Genomic DNA, 25,689 nt, shown 5'->3' on the forward strand with positions numbered 1-25,689 from the left:
AAATTTGGAAGCAGTGGCTAAAGAAGTTAGACACTAGAATGCAGGCACAAAAGCGTCAGATTTTGCTGCTTTGTGATAATTGTGCTGCACACAGGGATGATGTCAGGCTGTCTAACGTCAAGGTGGCCTTCCTGCCACCAGACACTACCTCTCTGATCCAACCTATGGATCAGGGCATAATAGCCAATTTCAAACAACATTATCGGGCTCTTGTGCTACGTCGTCTGATGAGCGTTTTGGAAGACCAGATTGGCAAGGATAAACTTGCTGTTGAACTGGCTCGTAATCTATCACTTTTGGATTCCCTACATATGCAGAAAGAAGCCTGGAATCATGTTACACAGGCAACCAATGTGAACTGCTACAAGCGGGCAAGCTTTGTTAAGGATGTGGAGAGGGACAAAACAGATGCAGCTGTTGCAAACGTGTCAGATGAAGAGGTTATTGACATACCAACCGGTGTTACTGAAGAGGAGTTCCATCGCTACGTAGCTGTTGATTACAATCTACAAACAGCCGAAGACAGCACTGATGTCGAGATATGCGCCTACACGCAGGCAACAACGGCTGATGATGGAACAGATGAAGAAATGAGCAGCAAGGCACATGCTGATGAAATTCAACAACCTCCTCCTGTCACTTTTGCAAGAGCGCTGGAGAGTCTCAAAACCGTGATGTTCTATCTGGAGGCCACTGGATGTCAGTGCTATGACAGTTTTTACATTCTGTCACTACCAAGTGGGTTGCAATACTGAGGTCCACTAAAAAGTTCTATTTGCAAGGCAACACATCATGCAATAGAGAAGGAGTGGTTTATTGCATCATGTGTCAGTGCTCGTTATATTATATCGGACACACCAAGAGGGGCATAATCGAACGGGGACGACCATCTCTAAGGGTGTCCACCTCTAAGGACGTCCCGGCGAAGGGGCGGGGCAACCCATATTATCGAAATAAGATGGCCGTCCACCTTGCGTTTCGATAATACGGTCGGGGAAGCCCAAATCATGAAATTTAGGTCGACCTTAGAGATGGTTGTCCTTAGGTCATTTTTGAGATGTCGTTCCAGGTTTTCGGCGATAATGGAAACCGAGGATGCCCATCTCAAAAACGACCAAATGCAAGCCATTTGGTCGTGGGAGGAGCCAACATTCGTAGTGCACTGGTCCCCCCTCACATGCCAGGACACCAATCGGGCACCCTAGGGGGCACTGCAGTGGGCTTCAAAAATTGCTCCCAAGTGCTTAGCACCCCTACCTTGGGTGCTGAGCCCCCCAACCCCCCCCAAAACCCACTCCCCACAACTGTACACCACTACCATAGCCCTTAGGGATGAAGGGGGGCACCTACATGTAGGTACAGTGGGTTTGTGGTGGGTTTTGGAGGGCTCACATTTACCGCCAGAAGTGTAACAGATAGGGTGGGGGTGGGCCTGGGTCCGCCTGCCTGAAGTGCACTGCACCCACTAAAACTGCTCCAGGGACCTGTATACTGCTGCGATGGACCTGAGTATGGCATTTGAGGCTGAGGCTGGAAAAAAAGTATTGTTATGGTGGGAGGGGTTTAGTGACCACTGGGGGAGTAAGGGGAGGTGATCCCCGATTCCCTCGGGTGGTAATCTGGTCAGTTCAGGCACCTTTTTGAGGCTTGGTCTTGAAAAAAAGCGACCAAGTAAAGTCATCCAAGTGTTCATCAGGGATGCCCTTCTTTTTTCTATTATCGGCCAAGGGCGACCATCTCCTAAGCACGCTCCAGTCCCGCCTTCGCTACACTGCCGACACGCCCCCATGAACTTTGGTCATCCCCGCGATGGAAAGCAGTTGAGCAGGCCAAAAATCGGCTTTCGATTATGCCAATTTGGGCAACCTTGCGAGAAGGACGCCCATCTCCCGATTTGTGTCGAAGGATGGGCGTCTTTCTCTTTCAAAAATAAGCTAGCTAGTGTCAGCTAAAACACAGGCTGGCTGAGCATATCAGTAACCTTAGAACTCATAAAAAAGAAGCACCTTTGGTAACACACTGGAGTGCACAAAACCATAAGATTGAAGATTTAAAATGTGTAGTATTAGTGCAAGTGCCCCCCCCCCCCCCAATTAGGGGGGGGGGGTGACATTAGTGCACAATTGCTTGCAATAGAACAACAATACATTTTTGCATGGGATACGGTGTCCCCTAAGGGTCTTAGGCCCAGATGCACAAAACCTAACGAGCCCACAACTTGCGTTTTAAACTGGTTCCAGCCAGTTTAAAACGCAAGTAGTTCACCCCGGGCATGCACTAAGGGCATTTTCCCTGCCACGATAGCAGGCAACGAAAACAGAATGCAAATGATTGAAAAGCTATTATAATGAGCTGCAGTACCGTTGCAGCCCATTATAATCAAATGCACTACCGTTTTTCCGATTCCCTTACCGTAGGAACCCTAACGAGATGTCTGACCTCTTGTTAGGGCTCCTGTGAGAGAATCGGAAAGGAAAAGGGCCCCCAAAAAAGGTAAAAAAGAAAAAAAAAAAAAAAAAGCAGGGAGCGCATGTGAGGGGCGTCCTTTAAGGACGTACTCTCCCTGCGCTTGTGAGAGACGTTTTTTTTTCGCAGTTTTTTGCTCTGCCGGCGCTCGTGTTTTTTTCCCCCTTCTATTTAGTCTTCGCCGCGCCACTTACCCCTCCACAGCGAAATTTTTCTATGGAATCGGTAGGGAACGGGAATTACCAATGTCTTTAATGCATCTGGGCCTTAACCTTAAATAGTGTTTGAGATTTTGACACGATCTGTTTTGGGTATGCGTTATTGAATTGTTACAGGTTGTGGGGAGTAGTTCCTCCTGATGAAGTAAACCACGAAATGCGGTCTCCCATTGAGGAACTAAAGTGATGTCATTAAGTTGGCCTTATTGATGGTTTTCATGGAAGACTTCCTAATGCCGCACAGTGTTGCCACGCAAGCAGTCAAGCATGATATCTAGCTGGGCATGACAGGAGTGACGCTTGATTACATACAAAGTTTCATCATCTGCACGTGGAATTTTATTGCTTTGGTACAATTATTACTTTGACTCTGCCACACAAACACGTGAGCTGCTGTGTGAAAGCAGCCGGAGTCAGGTACTTTGGGACTTTTGCTTTCGATTCAAGTGTATGGAAGCAACATTTTAGAACATCATCAAAAGTTAAGGGAAGATATTTGATTTGTATCTTAAGCGTAAGTATTCTAATGTGACTTTGGTGCGTTGCAGCATGTGGTTGGAATGTATGAGTTTGGGTTGACTGTGTGGATGATGCTGTGAAAGACATGTGGAAGTGAGTTCCATGATAATTGAGTGTAATTGTTGACAATATATGTACAGATATTGTTAATTATTAAAATGTTAACGTTTAATAATTAGAGTCATCCGCAAAAAGGCACACCTTTCCTTCCAACCCTTCAGCAATATCTCCCAAAAATATATTAAACAGAATAGGCCCCAGCACCGACCCCTGAGGAACTCCACTGCTCACCTTCCTTTCCTCCGAGCGGATTCCATTTACCACCACCCTCTGCCACCTGTCGGTCAACCAGTTTCTTATCCAGTTCACCACTTTTGGTCCTAAGTTCAACCCTTTCAGCTTATTCATGAGTCTTCTGTGGGGGACTGTATCAAAGGCTTTGCTGAAGTACAAGTAGATTACATCTAGTGCACATCCTTCATCCAGTTCTTAGGTCACCCAGTCCAAGAAGTCAATAAGATTTGTTTGGCAGGATTTTCCTTTGGTAAAGCCATGTTGCCTCAGGTCCTGTAACCCGTTGGCTTCTAGAAAGTTAACTATCCTTTCTTTCACCAGCAACTCCATTATTTTTCATGATATAAATATCATGAAATAAAAATTGAATATCACTAAAACAGCTTCAAAAATTATTGTAGCTGGTAAAAACAGCAATTATAAACTGTATTTTGTGTACTAATTTTTCTACTCTGTTCTAACCAATACAATACAGATGGCCACATTTCAGCGAGGATATCCTGTTTCCTGATGGGTTCTTCATCTTAACTGTTAAATCTGCACTGGGAAGCCTTACAATATACCACTGCTTTCCACAAAACATGCTATCCCCTGGCCTGTTCTCAATCTAACCTTCTTAGTTGGTCCTATGGGGTTTTGGCTGCTGTGGTCCGTCTTTCCGACCCCCACCACCCCGTTTCAAACTGGCTCCATATTGCAGCGCTTCTGAGCTCTAAAAAGAAAAAAATAAAGCTACCTACCTGCCGGTACAGAGCCGCATGCTGCAATACTGAAAGCGAGGCTCTGCTGGATCCTCCCCCCCACTGAAGCAGGAAGTGTGTCGCAAGGGCGGGGTTCTGGCAAGCCTCGCTGTCAGTGTTGTAAGCACGGGGCTCTGTACTGGCACTGCAGCGTTCGCAGCAGCGGCCACTAGACCACCAGGGCGGCTGACAGCTGTAGTGTGCGGTGGCGGCAGTGGCAAGCAAGGGCAACCAGGCAGAGCCTCTAGGCCTCCTGGAGACTCTGGGCTCTCGGGCACTGCCCGAATGGTCAGTCCACCCGTTTGATACTGATTCAAGGTAAAGAAAAGGCCCAAATGGCTTTACAGGAGCTAATGGCAGAATATGGAAGCTTATTGGGATTCAGAGTTAACCTCACTAAGACAGAGATTTTGAACATATCCCTTTCCAAAGGGCAGGGGACGAATCTTAGGAAATGTTTTCCCTTTCGATGGGTTTCTGGCTCTATTAAATATTTAGCTATCAAACTAGGGGCAGACTGGGAGACACTCTTCAGCTGAAACCAAGATTTAGAGAGGTGGGATAAATTAATACTGTCCTGGATAGGAAGGATGGAGACAGCAAGAATGAGGGTTCTCCCTATATTTTTATATTTATTCAAAGTTTTCCCTGTTGAAATACATCCTATAATATTTCAATGTTGGCACAAAAGATATTTTGTTTTATATGGGGAAGGAAGAGATCCAGAGTGGCATGGGAGGCTATGTTCCAATCTCAGGAGAATGGGGGGATGGGAATACCCAAGCTGGAAAAATATTACCAAGCGTGGCAGGCACCCCATCCAAACAATGGGTCCTAGCAAAACAAGGGGCTAGTACTTTTCAGTTGGAATTTCTCTCCTGGGCAGCTAGCATGCTCAAAGACATTCAAGAGGTCCAAAACCCATTTATGAGGATCACTACGGGCCTAAGGATCAAGACACGGCCCCATTTATTGGAGGATAAGACATGGGCTTATTTTCAACCTCTGGGACGTACAGATAACTTTGTACCTGGGCGAGGCAATACCTTGTTTCAAAGATGGGAAAGACACGGTCTTCTCTATTTTGGTCAATTTATAGAAGATGTCCAAATTCTACATTTTGGAACGTTACAAGGTTGCTACCAACTGGCAGCTAGAGATGTATTCCTTTACCTTCAAGATAAACATTTAATTCAGGTAGAACAACTAATAGCAGGGGGTGGAAAACTTAAGCTGGCTTCTGAAACTTTAGTGAGTCAACAAGTTGGTAGGGGTTATATATCTTATATTTATGGGCTCCCCAACACCTTAGATAAATGGAAGGCTACCTACAGGGGGGGTATGAGAGAGGGATTTAAATAGAGTGTTTTCTGAGGACGAATGGAAAAATATCTCATTGCAATCTCATAAATTGTCATATGCACCTCAGATTATTGAGAACGGTCTTAAGGTACTGGTAAGATGACATTACAGGTCATTATGAGGAAAGGGAATGGTTTATGTTGAGTATAGTTCCCCTCTGGCCACACCCTCTCCATCGGGTGGGAATGTCCTAAAGCAGTGATTCCCAAACCTGGTCTGGGAGGCACACCAGCCAGACAGCTTTTCAGTATATCCACAATGAATATTCATGAGATAGATTTGCATGCAGTGGAGGCAGTACATGCAAATCTCTCTCATGAATATTCATTATGGGTATCCTGAAAACCTGACTGGCTGGGGTGCCTACAGGACCAGCTTTGGGAACAACTGTCATAAGGTCCAGAAATTATGGAAGAAGGTATTTACATATGAGCAACAGTTACTCGAGACTCATATACCGTGCAGTATGGAAAATGCCCTATTAAGTGGGAAAGTGGAAGGGATAACGGGAGCTCTGGATAAATTAATGCTGTTGGCTTTTACAGCAGCCTAACTGCTGATTGCTTCACATAGGTATACACGGGACATGCAAACTACAGAGATGGTTAAAAAGACACTGTGTTTTATATGCAAATGATATAGACTGACTGCCTTAAAACATAATAAATGGAAATCTTATCAAGAAATGTAGGGAAGACTTCTCCAGCTGGAAGGACATTCTGGGAGTTTTGGGGAAAGGAGTGGAAAGGGGGAAGGGAGAAAAGGGATGGGAAGGGTCTATTTTTAGTTTTTAATTATTGGAGTGGCAATTATGTAACAAAATGCATACTTACGATTAATTTTTTTCCGTTAATAGATGCTGTCAGTTATTTTGCTTGAAAATTCATAAATTTAAAGTTACAAAAAAAACAAAAGAAAATGGCAGCCGAGACTGCTGTGGGAGGTTGCGGCCTCCATTTTGGAACTAGGAATACCATGAGAAGGATGTCATAGCCGCCATTTTGAAATTGGGAATGCCATGAGCATGAGGCTGCCCCAGGAAGTTGTGACCACCATTTTGGAACTGAGAATGGCATCATTACGATAAACTGCATTATGTACTGTGATTTGCATTAACCTATCAGCAATACACAATGTCCTTGACTAAGTCAAACTGCACCATTTTCATCAGTCATGTTCCTCCACAACAGTGCAGCCCTCCACCTCCAGCAGCCCTTTCAACAGTACAGATTTCTCAACCCCAACACACTCTAGGATGAAGGGTTTTGCAGACCTCATCGCAGATCTGGGATACCCACCTCTATCAGTGCCTCCTCCATCTCAACGGGCAGTTTAATCTATCCAAAGTAGGGAAATAGACAGTGGGAGGAGAAGAGGAGATGACAACCTTTTATCCCACCAGTGCTGAATTCCTGAATGGTTCCAGCTGACTTCAGTAAAGATGTACAGGAGGATTTTTATACTTACTTGTTACAGAAGGATGAGTCTGTTCAGACATCTGTGATTCAGGATTTTCCATGAAGGGCAGATCTTCCTCTTGTTTAACACTCAGCGAGAACACAGTCATTACAACTGGAAGACCTGCGATGAGAAAACACATTTACAAGGATTCACCAAGTATCTGTTAATACAAAAATAGAAAATTGATTTAAATGTCCAAATGTTTGATGTTTTACATCATCTCATGTGATCTAAAATTGCAAAGCCCATTAAATCCAAAACATTTACTTACCGTTGGTAGAGTCATTTGGATTTTCTTTTCCCTCCCACTCAGATTGTTGAGTGAAATATTTCTCATCTTTATTTTCAATCTTGAATATAACATCAGGATTAACAATTAAATAACCTGCCAATAAGAAGTAGGAAAATTACTGGAGAGGTTCCATCTTTGATGGAGCCGTGTGTGATGTGTGCATGGAGGTGTGTGTATATGTGTATATACAGATATCTTGGGGTGTGTGTATTTGTCTGACAAAGCTTGGAAAGAAGAGGCAGCAGTGGCCTGACACTTGGTTAGATTATATCATAGAGTTTTCCTGGTACAGAAATTTCTCTTCATAGTCCGCCCAGGTGGAGGCATTGCAGGTGCCAAACTTCTGGTTACCATTTGGAGGGGTTATATGTTGAACAATATAGTTAACTAGTGTGCAGCTGATATGTCATCACCTTATTCAGAAGTCTCAGAAGAAATCTGAGAGGTAAATCCTCTCTCTGGTCTTCTGTGCCAAAATATTTTGTATAGGAATGGGAGAGAGACTCCTGCTGGTGTTGTATGAAGCCTCTAGTCTAAGGTATCATCTTATCTTACAACAGAGAGCAGCATCTTTTGCAGAGCCTGTAAAGTGGAGTCTTTCACAGGCTCCTATTGAATATGGGATGGCATCAGAAGCCAGGTTCTAAGTTTCAGGTGCCCATGGTATCTAGTTCCTGTGATTTTTACACCACTGATCCCATTATGTGCTTGTGTGGTAGATGACAGAGAAACATATTTACCTTGTGATCTGAGGATGTCATGAATCTCCTTGATGACTTTCTTGAACAGCTCTTTCTGCCATTCTTCCAGAAGGTTCCACTCCACTTCCAAGAAATAAGCAGCAACGTCCTTAAATGTGACCAATCCCTAGAACAGCAAACAAGACACCCTACATCAAAGTGTCATTATTTTTTCATTTCATTTTATTACATATACACCTATCAACATACTTCTAGATGGTTTATAACAAACACATGTAATAGTTCACATAAAAAGAAACAATAAGAGAAATAAAAAAATCATTCAAAATGAAATGGGTAAGTAAAAGAAAACAGTCACGTCAAGCCTTTATCTTAAAAAAAAAAATCAAATAATGCTACAGACACCACAACTTCAACGGTAAATTGTTCCAGTTGAGTACGTCATAGTGAAAACTGTGTCAGAATGGAAGAACTCGGCATTAAATGGGAAATGCTATAATCTAGATGCCGCATACGTGAATATCTAGAATACCAGTATTTCGGCTTGTATGTGTGTTGGTACCTGCATTATTGCTAGCAGGAAGCCTAAGTGCTAGTTTGCAAATATCCACTTACAAGGGGGCTGACGTAGCGATAGAGCATGAGAAAGACATGGGCAGGACTAAGCATTATTTACACCAGCTCTACAGTTGGTAACACTGAGGATCTAAATCTTAGGCAAGTCAACAGGTTAACCTACTATTCTATAAGAGAACTTAGGCCCCTCTTTACAAAGGATCACTAGTGTTTTCAGTGAACGCTAACCATGTAGATACCCATAGGAATATTCTGAGCATCTACACGGTTAGAGCACGCTAAAAACGCTAGCACGCCTCTAGCGCAGCTTAGTAAACAGGACCCTAAGTCGTTTAGATTCCATGATGGAATAGGGTCCCATTGCATATCCTTAGGGAACCTAAATGGAATCTCCCAGTTGTCGAATTGCCTCCAAATTGTCCACATCCAGAAACCAGATGTGCTGCAGTGTTCTAAACAAGTTGCAAAAACCTAAGCACTGTAGCTGGCAAACCTTAATATAGAACATTACAGTAATCAAATGAAGGTAAAATCAACAATTCAGTCAGCATACAAAAATCATCTGACATAGTGAAAATGAAGCAGCAAAGTTCAAATAATACATTAAAAAAAAACTGTGGCCGAAATATCAGCAGAGTCAAGAACTATTCCTAGATAATAGATTTAACTATGAATTGGAACAGCTTCAAGAAAGGAGGGTAAAGACAAAATGCAGAGAAGAGTAGAGCTGATCAGTAGGTACCACCATCATCTCAGTCTTTTCCATATTCATTGTTGGGCCATTTTGACCACACTGTGCTGAAATCTCAGAAAAATGCCTGATGAGAACCAAGAGACTTAGAAAAAGATACAATCGCTAATATAGTATCAGCACAAAAAACTGACAAACAATACTCTGTCACAAGAGATCACATAAAAGGGACCTATAGATGTCAAATAATACAGCAGAAAACAGAATCCTGAGGGACCCCCCCCCCCCCCCCCCCCCCCCCCCAGCATACTAAACCACTGCGACTCTCCCTGGAAAAAAAAAACAAAAACCCATATTTGATGGAGAAAACCTTCTAAAAAGGAGGAAAACCACTGCAAATCTGTCCCCATCTATATCTTGTAAGCATTTTAAGAGGACCTGAGCTAATATTTATTTATTCATTCAGAGGCCCTTTTACAAAGCAGCGGTAAACCCAACATGGGCTTACCACTTGCTAAAAAGGAAGTACCGCTGGGCTATTGCAGAATCCCAGCGATAGTTCCCACCCCCAGCACGCTGTCATATCCGGTGCTACAAAAATATTTTTATTTTTGTAGCGCCGGTGTGTGCCCGGCAGTGCCACACGATGCCCGGTTACCGCGGAAGCCCTTACCGCTACCTCAATGGGTGGTGGTAAGGGCCCCCCCTTCAAATGATCGTGTGTCACGTGCTTCACGGCTATTTCCTCAAGAAAAGAAAGACCTACCTTTTACACGTTGCAATAAAAAGGGACCTTGGCACGAGTCAAAAACACACGCTGATGCCAGCGCAGACCCCCTTTCCCGCAGCTTGGTAAACGGGGTCTTCGGTCTTACAAAACAAGTTTTGGTTCAACGTGGCTTACTGAGTCAACAGCAGCTGAGGATGTGTCTCCAGGAACTTCTGCTAGGGAGGGACAGGTAAGGTAGGGTGAAAGACAGATCTCACACATCACCTAGATAAGATTTTAAACAATGCTGAGGAGGAGCCAGCTGTCTTGGTACATGTGGGTACCAAAAACAAAGGGAAGTATGGGAGGGAAGTCATGGAAGCCAAACTTAGGTTCTTGGATAGAAAGATGAAATCCAGAAGCTCCAGAGTAACATTTTCAGAAATATTCCCTGTTCCACATTCAGGACCAGAGCTCCAGTTTCAATATGTGGGTGAGACAATGGTACAGGGAACAAGGATTTAGATTTGTTAGGAACTGGACAACATTCTGAGGAAGGGGCAGCATGGGGATGTTGACAGTCATTCAGGAGCAGACGGATTGGGATTAGTTATATTAAAAGGATGGTATCAGAACAGGGAAGTAAGGGCATCGCGATAGGGAAGTTGCAACAAAGGCAGAAGTACGCCAGACTCCTTAAGAGAAGAGCAGATGGAAAGTAAAGACTGCTAACTATCCCTCTCAACTAGTAAGCAAGCTGTAAATCCAGTACAGACAAGAAAACACACTTTGAAATGTCTATATATAAATCCTAGAAGCTTGAAAAATAAGATGGGAGTTAGACCAGCTTATAATCGAAAGACAAAACGCCTATATTGCGACCTAAAGCGGGAGATAGGCGTTTATCTCCCAAAAGCGAATAACGCGGTATAATCGAAAGCCGAACTTGGACGTTTTCAACTGCACTCCATCGCGGAAGCTTACAAAGTTGATGGGGGCGTGTCGGAGGCGTGGTGAAGGCGGGACTGGGGCGTGGTTATCACCCGAACAGAGATGGGCACCTTTCGCCGATAATGGAAAAAAAGTATGCGTTTGTAGCTAGAATTTAGGGCACTTTTCATGGACCCTGTTTTTTTCACGAATAAGGCCCCAAAAGTGCCCTAAATGACCAGATTACCACCAGAGGGAATCGGGGATGACCTCCCCTGACTCCCCCAGTGGTCACTAACCCCCTCCCACCACAAAAAATGATGTTTCACAACTTTTTATTTTCACCCTCAAATGTCATACCAACCTCCCTGGCAGCAGTATGCAGGTCCCTGGAGCAGTTGTTAGGGGGTGCAGTGGACTTCAGGCAGGTGGACCCAGGCCCCCCCCCCCTACCTGTTACAATTGTGCTGCTTAATGCTTAGTCGTCCAACCCCCCCAAACCCACTGTACCCACATGTAGGTGCCCTCTTCACCCCTTAGGGCTATAGTAATGGTGTAGACTTGTGGGCAGTGGGTTTTGAGGGGGATTTGGGGGGCTTAACACACAAGGGAAGGGTGCTATGCACCTGGGAGCTCTTTTACCTTTTTTTTTGTTTTTGTAAAAGTGTCCCCTAGGGTGCCCGGTTGGTGTCCTGGCATGTGAGGGGGACCAGTGCACTACGACTCCTGGCCCATCCCACAAACAAATGCCTTGGATTTATTCGTTTTTGAGCTGGGCGCTTTCATTTTCCATTATCACTGAAAAACAAAAACGCCCAGCTCACAAATTGTCAAATAAAATATGGACGTCTATTTTTTTTTTAAAATACGGTTCGGTCCGCCCCTTCACGGACCCGTTCTCCGGAGATAAACGCCCCATGGGAGATAGACGTTTTCATTCAATTATGCCCCTCAGAGTATATTGCACTAAATGAAAGATAGATATAAAGGGCAGGGTACAATTATATCACCATGACAGAGTGGAGTAAACTGTAGGGTGGTAAAGCAATATGTTAAAGAGGATATTGAGTGGAACAGAATAAAAATTCAGCAGGAAACAGACTGCAAAGTAGACCTTATCTACACAACAAAGGTTAGAAGTCAGAGGCTGTGATTATAACAACTCATTCTCACTATCCCTGGTCCAGAGGAGGCATCTTTCTTATAGGAAAAGTTTGTATCACCTCATTACTAGCTTTAATCCAGGCTTCAGGCAGTTCCTCGCATGTGCCTGTAGTGGTCAGATTCCTCTTTCCTCACATCAGGAAGCTCAGTCCTGCATCCCTCTTGCTCAAACTGGATTAAAATGCCAGGCTTGACATTGTGGGAGCCTATTATAGGAAAATAAACAGTACAGTGGGTCAGATTCTATATGTGGTGCTTAAAAAATCTATGCGGAACTCATTTCCGCCTAGACATTCTATAAAATTTGGGTTGCGGTATGTAGAATATGCTCAGTTCTTATCAGAGCGCCTAAAACTACATGTCTCCATTTACATTTGGGAATGCCCACAAAACACCCATTTCCCCGCCCATGGCCATGTCCCTTTGAACTGAACTGTTTAGAATTTAGGCGCAGTTTATTACAGCATGCGCTTAGTGAGTTATGCGTGTAAATTCTAATTATTGCCAATTAGTGCTCATTATTGCTTGTTAAGTGCTGTTAGCAATGCTGATTGACTTGTTAAGCCAATTAAGTTACGCATGTTGTTATCAAATACGATTGCTTTTCAGTGCAGAATGCGAGGCGCGATATGTAGAATCTGGCCCAATATATTTAGGAAAAAAAGTTACCACAAGGAGGGGCATTTTCGAAAGGGACGTCCAAGTTTTGATTTGGACGTCCTTGCGAAACGTCCTGATCCAGGGGCAGGGAAACCCGTATTTTCGAAAAAAAGATGGACGTCCATCTTTCGTTTCAAAAATACCGTCAGGGATGTCCAAATCCTTAAATTTCACCGTCCCTAGATTTGGACGTCGCTACACATGGACGTTTCTGATTTTCGAAACCAAAGACGTCCATCTCAGAAACAACCAAATCCAAGCAATTTGGTCGTGGGAGGAGCCTGCATTTGTACTGCACTGGTCCCCGTGACATGCCAGGACACCAACCGGGCACTGCACCCACTAAAACTGCTCCATATGACATTTGGGACTGGCATAGAGACTGGCAATCAATATTTTTAAAGATATTTTTTGAGAGTGGGAGGGGGTTAGTGACCACTGGTGGAGTAACGGGAGGTCATCCCCGATTCCCTCCAGTGGTCATCTGGTCAGTTCGGATACCTTTTTGTGCCTTGGTCGTAAGAAAAACATCCAAGTGCTCAACAGGGATGTCCTTGCTTTTTTCGATTATGGGTCAAGGACATCCAAGTGTTAGGTATGCCCTTGTCCCGCCTTCGCTATGCCTCCAACATGCCCCCTTGAACTTTGGCCGTCCCTGCGATGAATTGCAGTTGGGGACGTCCAAATACCGATTTGGACATTTCTGTGAGGACGTCCATCTTCCGATTTACGTCGAAGATGGGCGTCCTTCTCTTTCGAAAATGAGCCTGAAGGCCTATAAATGCCCAGAATGATGCTTTTTCACAGGTGGCTCCACTGATACAGAACCAAAATAAGCGACAGCATCTGCTTTATAGAGAGGGTAATGGATTCTTATCCCACCAGTCTGAATTCCTAAATAATCCCAGCTGACTTTAGTAAGCTGTGCAGGAGGAGTTTTATATTTACTTGTTACAGGAGGGTGAGTCTGTTCAGACGTCCTCTGATTTAGTTGGATCCATCAAGGGGAGATCTTCCTCTTCTTTAACACTCAGTGAGAACACAGACGTTACAATCGGAAGGCCTGGTTAGAGAAAACACATTTAGAAGGATTCACCAAGGATAAAATAATACTAAATTAGGAAATGGATTTTAAGTCTCTAAATGCCTGGAGACTTTGATCTGAAAATTCAGAGCCCTTCAAATCCAAAACATCTACTTACTCTTCATGGAATCATTTGGGTTTTCTTTTCCCTCCCACTCAAAATGTTGAGTGAAATATTTCTCGTCTTCCTTTTTAATCTTGCATATAGCATCAGGATTAATATTGAATAACCTGTAGGAAATAAGCAGGAAAATGGCATTTAAATGTATCTAAAGAAGGTCCTGGGGAGGGTTTGTCCTGTTTCCTGTTCTGACTAAGCAGTTCGTGTGTGTTTCTGTGTGTACAAACAGGGCTAAGTTCTTATATGGCAGCAAAAAAACAGCGCTGATAAAATTGGCATTAAAACTGTGAAGAGCAAAGAAACTACAAGCCCCAGAAGGCAGTGCAGCACCAGAGAGATTCAGAACCAAGGAACTACAAAGCCCAGAAGGCAGGGCAACGTCAGAGAAACCAGGAGCTAAGAAACTACAAGGTCCAGAAGGCAGTGCAGCAACAGCAGAGGGATCAGGTGAAGGGAGAAGATTCTATGCAAGAGAGGGAGGAGCCGGGGTGTGATTGGGAGATGGAATCAGATGGGGGAAGGGAGGAGCCTCTAGACCGAGAGGAAGGGGAGGAGAGACTGGAACTGGAGGAGGTGGAAGGAGGGGAGAATGAGGAGGAAATGGAAGTGCTGGTGGAGGGCTCTTAAAGGAGTTATGAACTGAACTGGAGAGAGTGAAAGAAGCCTTGGGGAATTGACCCGGTGGGTGGATGTCAGGTGGTTTTGTGCTGACAAACGAGGGAGGGTGGGTCATTAGGTCTAAGAGTGAGAAAGTGACTTAGACCATATTGCCATTGAATTGAACTGTTTAATTTCATTTCTAAGATAAACTGTGTTTGAAGGCAATGCTAAACTAAACTGTGTTTGAAAGCAGTGCTAACTGAATTGATGAGGGAAAACATTGCTAACTGAACTGAATTGTGAGCAGTGCTCATTAGCTGTGTGAAAGAGCAGTACTACTAAGTACTGGATTAGAAGCAGTGCTGGAGGAAACCATATTGAAAGTAGGGCCAAAGTGAACTGTGTGGAAAGCAGGCCCAAGCTGAACTGTATTGCAAGCAGGGCTCCAATGAAACTGTGTTTAAAAGTGGAGCTACACTGAGGAGAGGGGAAGGCCTGTGAAGCTTTAAAGCAGATGAAATGTACTCAGGAGATAATAAAGCACTTCTGGTGATTTGCCTGTGTCCGGAGACCCTGATTGCAGACTGTCGACTCGGGAGTGAGAGGCGTGCTTGGTGAAGAAAGGAAGAGACTGAGAAAGAGTGGTGCAGATCGGGCGGATCTGAGCGTGACATATTATGGTGGCAGTGGTGGGATCACAGTGAACATCCACGGGAAGGAGGAGTGTCCTGGAAGGAGTGGAGGAGAGTTCGGACCAGACCAGTCGGAGCGAGGTGAGGGAGTCCTGGAGGTTCCTGAAGCCCATCGAGGGGGCCAACGCTGACAAAGGCGTATTACTCGCCTACCCAGGTAAAGGGTACCTAGGGAGGAGGCGAGGGAGGATACAGTAATTGGGGAAGCACAGTTTCTGTGCAGTGAAAAGAGTTTGTGAGATATTGCACTTGGGTGGTTGTTTTTTCTGTCTTTTTGCAGGTGCGGGGAATCCGGTGAAGGATATGGATCCCAAAGAGCTGTTTTGCGTTTATGACGCATCAATTTCAGAAACAGCAAGAGATGGCTCATCAGCTTTTGGAGTTGTTGTTGGCGGCTTCCCGGGCGCAGCAGCAACCTCTCTTGGACTTATTTAAGGAGTTGCTTCGAGGGTGGAGGACGATTGTCTGACAGGGGGCCGGATGGAAGAGTAGACCGGGCAGAAGGAGCGGTGGGAGTAGGAGGACTTCAGGAGTGAACTGGCTGCCGTGGGGGTAAGCTGACTGAGTCGGACCAATATTGAAGATTACTTAGGGGCATTTGAAAGGGTGGTGGCGGCTGCAGGGTGGCCCCAGGACACAGTGGACAATTCGATTAGCCCCTGCGCTGTCTGGTGAGGCCTTGGTGCCCTTTAGGGCTTTGCTACACTGGAGGTGGGGACTATACCAAATTGAAGAAGCAGCTATTTGGACAGGTCTGGAGGTGACACCGACAGACATATAGAAGGCGATTCAAGAGAATTACGCTGGGTGGAGAGTGAAACACCCGGGAGTTGGCTCAAAAGCTTTTGGATTTAGAAGGGAAGTGGTTAGAGCCTGAAAAGGAACTATGAATCAGGTAGTGCAAGAGCTTGGGCTGGAACAATTTTTGGAGGCACTACCTGAAAAGTTTCGGGTGGATTTGATAAAGCAAGGGGGTGTACGTCACTTGAGGAGTCCATTAAAAGCATGGAATGCTTCCTGGAGGCCCAGCAGTGTGAATGGGGAGGGGGACGAATGGGGGAGAAAGTGGCAAGAGTAACAGGGGCCAGACCTTCAGTGAATGAGGAGAGAATGTGTTACCGGTGTGGAAGGAAAGGACATCTGAGGAGGGACTGTTTTGCTAAATAGGGTTCACCTCGTACTCCAAGGGCCAGTGGTGAAGCAATTGAGGCAAGCAGTGGAGATATGTGGGGTCTGGGTCAATGCTCTGCTAGATTCAGGGGCGGATCAGACCATGCTGTCTCGGGCCCTGTGGGAAAGAATAAAGGGAAAGAGGGAGTATGTAATGATAATAGGGGCCGGGAGGTTAGCATTCAGTGTGTTCACGGGGCTACCACTACATATCCCCTTAAGCGGTTGGTATAAAAGGTCCTTCAGGGTCACACTGGGTATGGGTGGCAATATTACCCCGGCTACCTCAGGAACTAATTTTGGGGAGGATTGGCCCCCATTTGTGCACTGTTTAAGAGAAAAGGAAGGGTTGGTCGTTACTCGGGGGCAGAGGAAAGAGCAAGAAGGAGTAGAGCAGAACTTGTCACATATTTTTCCCTTTCATTTGGAGGTACTAGGGGCACCTGGGAAGACGCGGGAGTCAGGGCAAGTAAAAAAATTAACGCAGAGGCACAGGACTCAGACAATGAAAGGGATTGAGCAGGGAGGGGAGTTTCCGGAGGATCCTGAGGAGTTGTTGAGCAGGTTCCCTTATTTTAGCAGGGAACAGGAGTCAGATCTCACATTGAAATATGCCTGGGAACGGGCGAGGGAGCCGGTGGGGGGCACACAGGGACCCAAGTTTGTGATAGAGAAGGGTTTACTGTTTCGGGTGATGCCAGCTGAGGGCAGTGAGGAGAGATTAAACAACTTATTGTACCTAGGGGATTCCGGAAGTTGGTGTTACAGTTAGCGCATGACCATCCTCTGGGAGGACATAAAGGGATCCAGAATACAGTGAAACAGTTACTAGGGCGGTTTTACTGGCCTGGGGTATATAAAGAGGTAGAGGAATACTGTAAATCCTGTGTGGTATGTCAGAACTGACAGAGAAAGGGCCAAGGCCTGCTCCATTGCACCCTCTTCCCCGAATTGAGAATCCGTGTGGGAGGTTGGCAATGGATATTATCGGTCCCCTACTTAAATCCAGGAGAGGGTTTTCTTATATTCTGGTGATTGTTGATATGGCTACCCGTTTCCCCTGGGCCATACCCTTGCGAAATATCTCGGCAAAGGTGATTGCTGCGGAGCTGATTCGGCTCTTATGTGAGGTTGGCTTTCCTAGGGAGGTGTTAACTGATAGAGGCACCAATTTTCTTTCTCGCACCCTGGTACAGGTTTGGGAGGCTTTTGGTATTAAACACATTTGTACTTCAGCCTATCACCCTCAAACCAACGGCCTAGTGGAGAGGTTCAACAAAACTTTGAAGATGTTGTTAAGGAAGGGGTTAGGATCACACTATGAGAACTGGGATCAACTTTTGCCTTTTGCATTGTATGTATCTAGGGAATGTGTGCAGGCTTCCCTAGGAGTATCCCCCTTTGAATTATTATATGGGAGGGCCCCAAGGGGAGTGTTGGATATTCTCCGGGAACAGTGGGTACCCCGGAACGGGAGGATAAGACGGTAGTAGAATATCTTCATGATTTGAAAGGGCGGTTATGGAGGTTAGGCACTTATTCCCGGGGTAATCTAGAGAAAACCCAAAGTTATCAGAAGACGCATTATGATCAGGGAGCGCAGGTCAGAGTATTTCAGGAAGGGGATAAGGTGGTGGTTAGGGTCCCGGATAATCCACATAAATTTTTAAGTAAATGGAAGGGACCCTGTACGGTGAGGAAACGGTTGGGCCCGTCACTTATGAGGTATTGAATGAGCGAGGGAAGCCTCAGACCTATCATGCGAACTTACTCCAGCCTTGGCAGGAAAGGAAAGCCTATTGGGCAAAAGGGGAGGAGGAATTGGAGGAGGACTTAGGACCGCAGATATCGGAGATCTTTATTCCTAGGGAAGTGACAGTGGGAGACAGCTTAGAGGGTCCCCAGAAGGAACAGATGCAAGCTCTGTTGCTGGAGTTTCAGGATGTTCTCACAGCGTGTCCTGGGGAGACACACTTAATCGTACATGAAATTGAGACGGAGAAAGGGAGGGTGGTTCGTCAGCGGCCTTATAGGTTATCCCCAGGTAAAAAGCAGGAGGTAGTTAAACAAGTGAAGGAAATGCTGGACTTTGGGGTGATCGAGGAATCCTTTAGTCCGTGGGCGAGTCCGGTGGTGCTAGTGCCTAAGAGGGATGGATCCTGGCGTTTTTGTATTGATTTTCGGCGAGTTAATGCGCTGTCCTGTGCCAGATGCTTATCCTATGCCTCGTATTGAGGATTTGATAGATAGGCTGGGTTCGGCACAGTTCTTGTCCTACTCTGGACTTAACAAAGGGTGGTACTGGCAATTCCCTTATCGAAGAAGGCTCGGCCCTAAGACAGCTTTTTGCAACCCCGCTTGGGTTGTTTCAATTCAAGCGAATGGCCATTTGGCTTAAATTCAGCTGCGGCTTCTGGCCAACGCCTGCTGGACAGAGTATTGAGATCACACCAGGAATATGCTGCTGCATATTTGGATGATGTATCATTCATAGTCCAGATTGGGAGACTCATGTAGTCCAGGTTAGGGGGTATTGCAATCTTTTCGGGAAGCAGGTCTCACCCTTAACCCTCAAAAATGCCATTTTGCACAGCGAGAGGTAAAATACTTGGGCTATCGGGTAGGAAATGGAGGGTTAAGCCATTGTGTGATAAGGTGAAAAGTATTCAGGAGTTTCCCCTTCCTACAAATAAGAAAGCGCTAAGAAGTTTTTTGGGATTGATAGGTTATTACAGAAGATTTATACCTCACTTCGCCTCTCGAGCCGCCCCCTTGACAGATATGTTGAAGGGTAATAGACCGAATCAGCTCCGGTGGCAGGAGGACTCGGAAAGGGTATTTGCGGGGATGCGGTCAGCATTATGCCAGGAGCCTCTACTTAAAGCAGTGGACTTTGAGAAACCTTTTGTATTGCATACTGATGCATCTGGGGTAGGATTAGGTGCGGTGTTATCACAAGTGCATGAGGGAGAGGAGCACCCGATTATGTACTTGAGCAGGAAGCTTCTCCCTCATGAAACTAGATATGCCACAATTGAAAGGGAATGCCTGGCAGTTAAGTGGGCGATACAAGCCTGTGAGTTCTATCTTGAGGGGCGTCCCTTTAAGCTGGTCACGGATCATGCCCCCTTAAAGTGGCTGGGTCAGATGAAGAACCATAATGCTAGATTGATGAGGTGGTATTTGGCGTTGCAACCATTTCAGTTTCAGGTGGAACATCAAGCAGGGAAATTAATGCAGCATGTTGATGTTCTGTCTAGGATTGCTAGTCCGGTAGTAAAGGAAGGAAAAAACAAACGGACTAGCAATCGTTTGACTGGGGGGGTATGTGAAGAGCAAAGAAACTACAAGCCCCAGAAGGCAGTGCAGCACCAGAGAGATTCAGAACCAAGGAACTACAAAGCCCAGAAGGCAGGGCAACGTCAGAGAAGCCAGGAGCTAAGAAACTACAAGCCCCAGAAGGCAGTGCAGCACAGCAGAATCAGGTGAAGGGAGAAGAATCTATGCAAGAGGGAGGAGCCGGGGTGTGATTGGGAGATGGAATCAGATGGGGGAAGGGAGGAGCCCTAGACCGGAGGAAGGGGAGGAGAGAATGGAACTGGAGGAGGTGGAAAGGAGGGAGAATGAGGAGGAAATGGAAGTGCTGGTGGAGGGCTCTTAAAGTGAGTTATGAACTGAACTGGAGAGAGTGAAAGAAGCCTTGGGGAATTGACCCGGTGGGTGGATGTCAGGTGGTTTTGTGCTGACAAAGAGGGAGGTGGGTCATTAGGTCTAAGAGTGAGAAAGTGACTTAGACCATATTGCCATTGAATTGAACTGTTTAATTTCATTTCTAAGATGAACTGTGTTTGGGTGAGGCAGCTTGGGCAGAGAAATCATATTAATTTTAACTTTGGTTCAGTCCTGTAAAGTGGTGGAATGCCATCTGGGTTTAATTTACTCAAATGTCTAGCTTTTGCTAGACTAGAGGTTAGAAAGGTCAGTGAGAAATGAAACTTTCTTTGTCCCTTTTGAGTGATGGATTGTTAAGGCTAGTTCATATTTACCACATCTGGAGCCATTATGAGCAAGGCATACTGGACAGTTTCGCAGGCAGTTTAACGCTGTTTAGAAGGAGATAGTGTAGGTTTAAATAATTCTTGATAATTTAGATTTTGTCTTATAAGGAATTCTGATTTCTGCTTATTTTAAAATATGTTTTATTCTGTTTAATTAATAAGTTCTATTTCTATGTAGAATATCTTTTTAATCCAGTGTCTGATTTCAAGTGAGCTTTGTCTGCAGTTTAAGAGGTCATGCATCTGGTTGAATTATCCACAGTCCTAGCAGTTCTGTGTATGAAGCTAGGTGAAGAGGTCAGGACAAGTCACTCTCTTCTCCTTGATGAATAGCTAATGTAGGACTGGCCAAAGTAATAACAAACCATGTCTGTGTGCCATTAAGCAAGACTGGTCCCTTAGCCCCTCATGAACCCATATGACCGGGAATCTGATTATGAGAAATAATAATAAAATGCAGGAGATAGGTGCCACATTGTCTAGTTGAGAGGCCCCAGGTCATAGGTCAGTTTAGGAAATATCTCAAACCTATGTACTGATATTTTTAAGTAATGTGTAAGTAATAATTAGTTCAAGACAGGGTATATCAATCCTATTCTTTACCATCTGGTGAGAAAGGGGGCTAGAAGGGTGTAGGACTCTATATAAAGGAGAGCAGAAGCAGCTTACGTTAGAGGACAGACAGGAGACGCAGGATCCAAGAGCTTAGAAGAAGAGAAGGAGCTGAGACGAGAGAGAGCTCAGAAGAAGAGACACAGAAGGACAGGACACAGAAAAAGCTAGGGCTGATGTCCTACTTTGTTTGCTGGCAATAAAGAAGATTTCTCTCTCATTTTGGTGTTGTGGTGTTGGACTCCTGAAGTACCACAGATTCTGCTAACAATAGTGGGTAATTCCTGCAACAATTCCTGGTGTCAGAAGTGGGATCCCGAACCCTGCATCAATTTCTGGCACCCAACTGACTGAGGAACATTGGCCGGGTATGTATTCTGTATTCTGTATTGTAATCCTAGCTAGGAAACTGTAAACCAGCCCTCAAAAGTTGAGGGAAGGGGAGTCTGATCAACTCTCAGCGAGGCCTTAGTACCTTCTAGTCTAGTGGGGGACTAGCAGGGAAAACCGCCAGAGCTTACCTGTATCTGAGAAATCTGAAATTGTTTGGGTGGGATTTTTGTACAGTATGTGTGTGATGCATGAATGATTAATGAGTGTGGACTTCTTATAGCTGCGGTTCCAGTTTACGCGAGTTCACTGGCCAGCGACGGAAGGAAGCGATTGTTGTTTGTCTACCTTGTGTCTCTGGATGTGTGGACCCCTTACCACACTTCCAAAAATTTCCCTTCCGTTCTGTGTGTTGTAACTGTAAGCATTATGGGAGGGACATCATCTAGTCAAACTGCTACTCCCCTAGATTGTATGCTTAAGAATTTTAAGAAAGGATTTTTAGTTAATGATTATGGACAGACTTTAAGCTTAAGTACTCTAAGAACCTTGTGGTGAAGTTGAGTGGCCATCTATGGGAGTGGGGTGGCCCCCTGGTGGCAGCTTAGATAGTGAAGTAATCCGGAAGGTCTACAGCATAGTTGTAGGAGAACCAGAATATTCTGAACAACTCCCCTATATAGATTCCTGAGACAGCCTTGTGACTGACCCTCCCTCTTGGTTGAAAACTTATATGGGATCCCCGGTAAAGTTCATGCTGGGCCGCGTTCAAAGAAAGATTATTAGGAAAATCTAAACTGGAGGAGGGAAAGAGCCCAGGAAGCCTACCACCCAATCGTGGCTTCCGCCCCTACCCTGTCCGAGAAACCCATACTCTCTGATGACCCCTCAGATCTTGAGCCACCACCTTATGGCCCATTGTTGGGGTTCCTCTCCACCCCCAGAGATCCACGGCGTCCAGCCCAAGCCTCTCCAGCACAGGCTTCTCCGGATAGTTCCTCCCCTTCTGTGCAAACCCCGCACATCCTAGGTTGGACTTTTCAGCCAGCATCTACCCTTCTCTGCCACATCCTTCCCTGCTAACCTCCCATGACCCGCTTTGGGCCCCACTCCCTGACTCCTCAACTCCCGACAGTCCAGCCTTTCCCTCTAGTACCCCTTCCCACTCATCAGGGGCCCAGCATCCCTTTCAATGGACTGAATCACCTGTGATCACCTCTCAGCCTATGAGTACCCCTCCCATCCCTCAGGGGTTCAACACACCTCCCCTGAATGGGTTAGACCCGCTGCAATCACCTTTGAGCATGATAAGCGGGTAGCTCCTAGCTCTACCTCAGGTTCCATTCCCACCTCCTCGAGAGCTCTGCCCCTCCGCCAGGTAACCACCTCTCGACCGGATCCTAATAATCAGGGTCAGGTTATACAGATCTACCAGTATGTACCCTTCACAACCACCGATCTCCTGAATTGGAAGACGCATTACCCCTCTTATACTGAAAAGCCTCAGGCAGTGGTGGACCTAGTGACTAGTATTATGGCCACCCATAACCCAACTTGGACTGATTGTCAACAGCTTCTCCTGACCCTCTTCACAACTGAGGAGAGGCGGAAGATTTTACAAAATGCTGAGGCCATCACGCGAGCGCGTGCCCCCGAGGGGACACAGGACCTAGAGGAATGGGTTAGAACTCGGTTCCCTCGCGCAGCTCCAGCTTGGGATCCAAATAATGGGCAGCACTATGAACTGTTGTCTGGCTATTGCCGGGACTTGCTGGAAGGTATGAAGAAAGGCATAAAGAGGCCCATTAATCTGGCAAAGGTCTCTGAAATTCTCCAAGGGGCAACTGAATCCCCTGGGGCCTTTTTAGAGCGACTAGTTGAAGCCTACAGAACATACACCCCATTTGACCCTGAGGCACTAGAAAACCAGAGAATGGTGAATAGTGCATTGGTGGCCCAGAGTATGCCAGATATCCGGAAGAAGCTGCAGCGTCAGGAGGGATTCGCAGGGATGAATACCACCCAGCTAATTGAGATCGCAACAAAGGTTTTCGTTAATAGGGATCAGGAGATGCGCCGAGAGGCTGACCGGAAGATGCAGAAGAAGGCCGACCTTTTGGCGGCAGCCATTACTAACTCCACCCTTAACCGAAGTCGACCTCTAGCCAATGGGAAGCCAAAGTGGGACCCCGGACCGCCAGCCAGGCCTCGAGATTCCTTCAATCAATCCCGGCCATGAGGGGAGAATCCCAGACCACGATTGGAGAGGGATCAGTGCGCCTACTGCAAGGAAAGAGGGCACTGGAAAGATGAATGCCCCCAGAGGCGCCAGGGACTGAGAAGGGGACCAGGAGATCGAGGAAGCCGAGGCCGAGTTCGAGAGGGAAGGTATGAGCCTTCTGAATCTGACATCATTGGGATAGCCGAGATGGCAGAATGGGATGAATAGGACAGACCGGGTTCCTACAAACTGGGCTCCCAGGAACCCATGGTCAAGCTAACCATAGGGAGCCGCTCAATTCCATTCATGATTGATACAGGAGCTGAACATTCTGTTGTGACGGAGCGATTAGCGCCTGTGTCTGGAAAAACTGTCCGAGTGGTGGGAGCCACGGGGGTGCAGAACCGGAGGCCCTTCCTGACGACCCGTAGATGCCAATTAGGCTCACACACAGTCACTCATGAATTCCTGTATATGCCAGACTGTCCAATCCCTTTGTTAGGCCGGGACCTGCTGTCCAAGCTTAGGGCCCAAATTTCCTTTGACTCTGATGGCCAGACTTCAGTCTCCTTTCGGCCCCCGACATCCAGCCCTAAGGGCATACTGAGTTTCTGCTGCCCCCTTGAAGAAGAATGGCGGCTGCATCAGTCGCATGGCCAAGTTGACCTACCCCTGGCTGACAGCTTCCAGGTCAATGGGGTATGGGCAGAAGATAATCCCCCAGGGTTGGCCCGAAATATTCCTCCTGTTCATGTAGACTTACTTCCAAGTGCCCGGCCAATCTCTTCGCCAATACCCAATTCCACGAAAGGCTCTGGAAGGGATTCAAGCACATCTGAATCGTCTGTTATCCCATGGAATTATTCGACCTTGCCAGTCTCCATGGAATACGTCACTGTTGCCAGTCCAGAAGCCGGGGACTGAGGACTACCGGCCAGTCCAAGACTTACGAGTGGTCAACAAATCCACTATTTCATTACACCCTGTAGTGCCTAATCCATATGTCCTGCTTGGATTGATACCTTCTGGAGCTACCCATTTCACGACACTGGACCTAAAAGATGCCTTCTTTTGTATTCGGGTGGCCCCCGCCAGTCAACTGCTTTTCGTCTTTCAATGGGAAAACCCAGTAACAGGACGGAAGCTTCAGTATACATGGACCCGCCTGCCACAGGGGTTCAAGAACTCCCCCACCATTTTTGGGACTGCCCTAGGACAAGACCTTAAGACTTTTAAATCTGAGCCTTCCAGGCGAGTTTTACTCCAGTATGTAGATGACCTCCTGATTGCAGCAGTGACCCAGGAAAAGTGTTTCGAGGCTACCAGAGAATTGCTGGAGTTACTCTTGGATGCGGGCTATAAGGTCTCACGCTCGAAGGCCCAACTCTGTCAGTCAGAAGTGAAGTATCTGGGCTTCTGCATTTCCCAGGGATGTCGAAGACTGGATGTCAGTAGGAAGCAAGCAGTTGCTGCAATTCCCCAACCCAAGTCCAGAAGGGAAGTTAGGGAATTTCTGGGAGCAGCCGGATTCTGCAGAATTTGGATTCTGAATTTTGCACTGATGGCGAAACCCTTTTACCAGGCCACAAAGGGGGGTGAAAAGGAACCATTTGAATGGGACCTATTGCTCAACAATCCTTCATCGCCATAAAGAAAGCCCTACTCCAAGCCCCTGCGTTAGGCCTTCCTGATGTGGAGAAACCTTTCTCACTGTATGTCCACGAGCAACAGGGGGTTGCTCTGGGTGTGCTGACCCAGATGATGGGATCCTGGCAGAGGCCTGTTGCATACCTGTCTAAACAGCTGGATGGAGTGGCTAAAGGATGGCCAGCCTGCCTGAGGGCCATTGCAGCAACAGCCTTACTGGTCCAGGAAGCTGACAAGTTGACCTCGGGGCAAGAACTGGTTGTCAGTCCCCCACGCAGTTCTCACCCTTATGGAGTACAAGGGCAACCACTGGTTTACAAATAGCCGCATGGTTAAGTACCAAGCCAGCTTATGTGAGAATCCACGGATAC

At 46.2% G+C, this 25,689-nt stretch overlaps 1 protein-coding gene across 1 annotated transcript in view; it reads right to left on the bottom strand.

The window, feature by feature from the left end:
* LOC115464470 (zinc finger protein 420-like) overlaps positions 1-25,689 on the bottom strand; it is a 100,877-nt gene that overhangs the window by 20,226 nt on the left and 54,962 nt on the right. The window contains 2 exon segments of the mRNA XM_030194847.1: positions 7,067-7,180; positions 8,093-8,219. Of these exon segments, the coding sequence (XP_030050707.1) occupies positions 7,067-7,180; positions 8,093-8,219 (241 nt within the window).

The sequence above is a fragment of the Microcaecilia unicolor genome, chromosome 3, assembly GCF_901765095.1.
Source record: "Microcaecilia unicolor chromosome 3, aMicUni1.1, whole genome shotgun sequence".
NCBI lineage: Eukaryota > Metazoa > Chordata > Amphibia > Gymnophiona > Siphonopidae > Microcaecilia > Microcaecilia unicolor.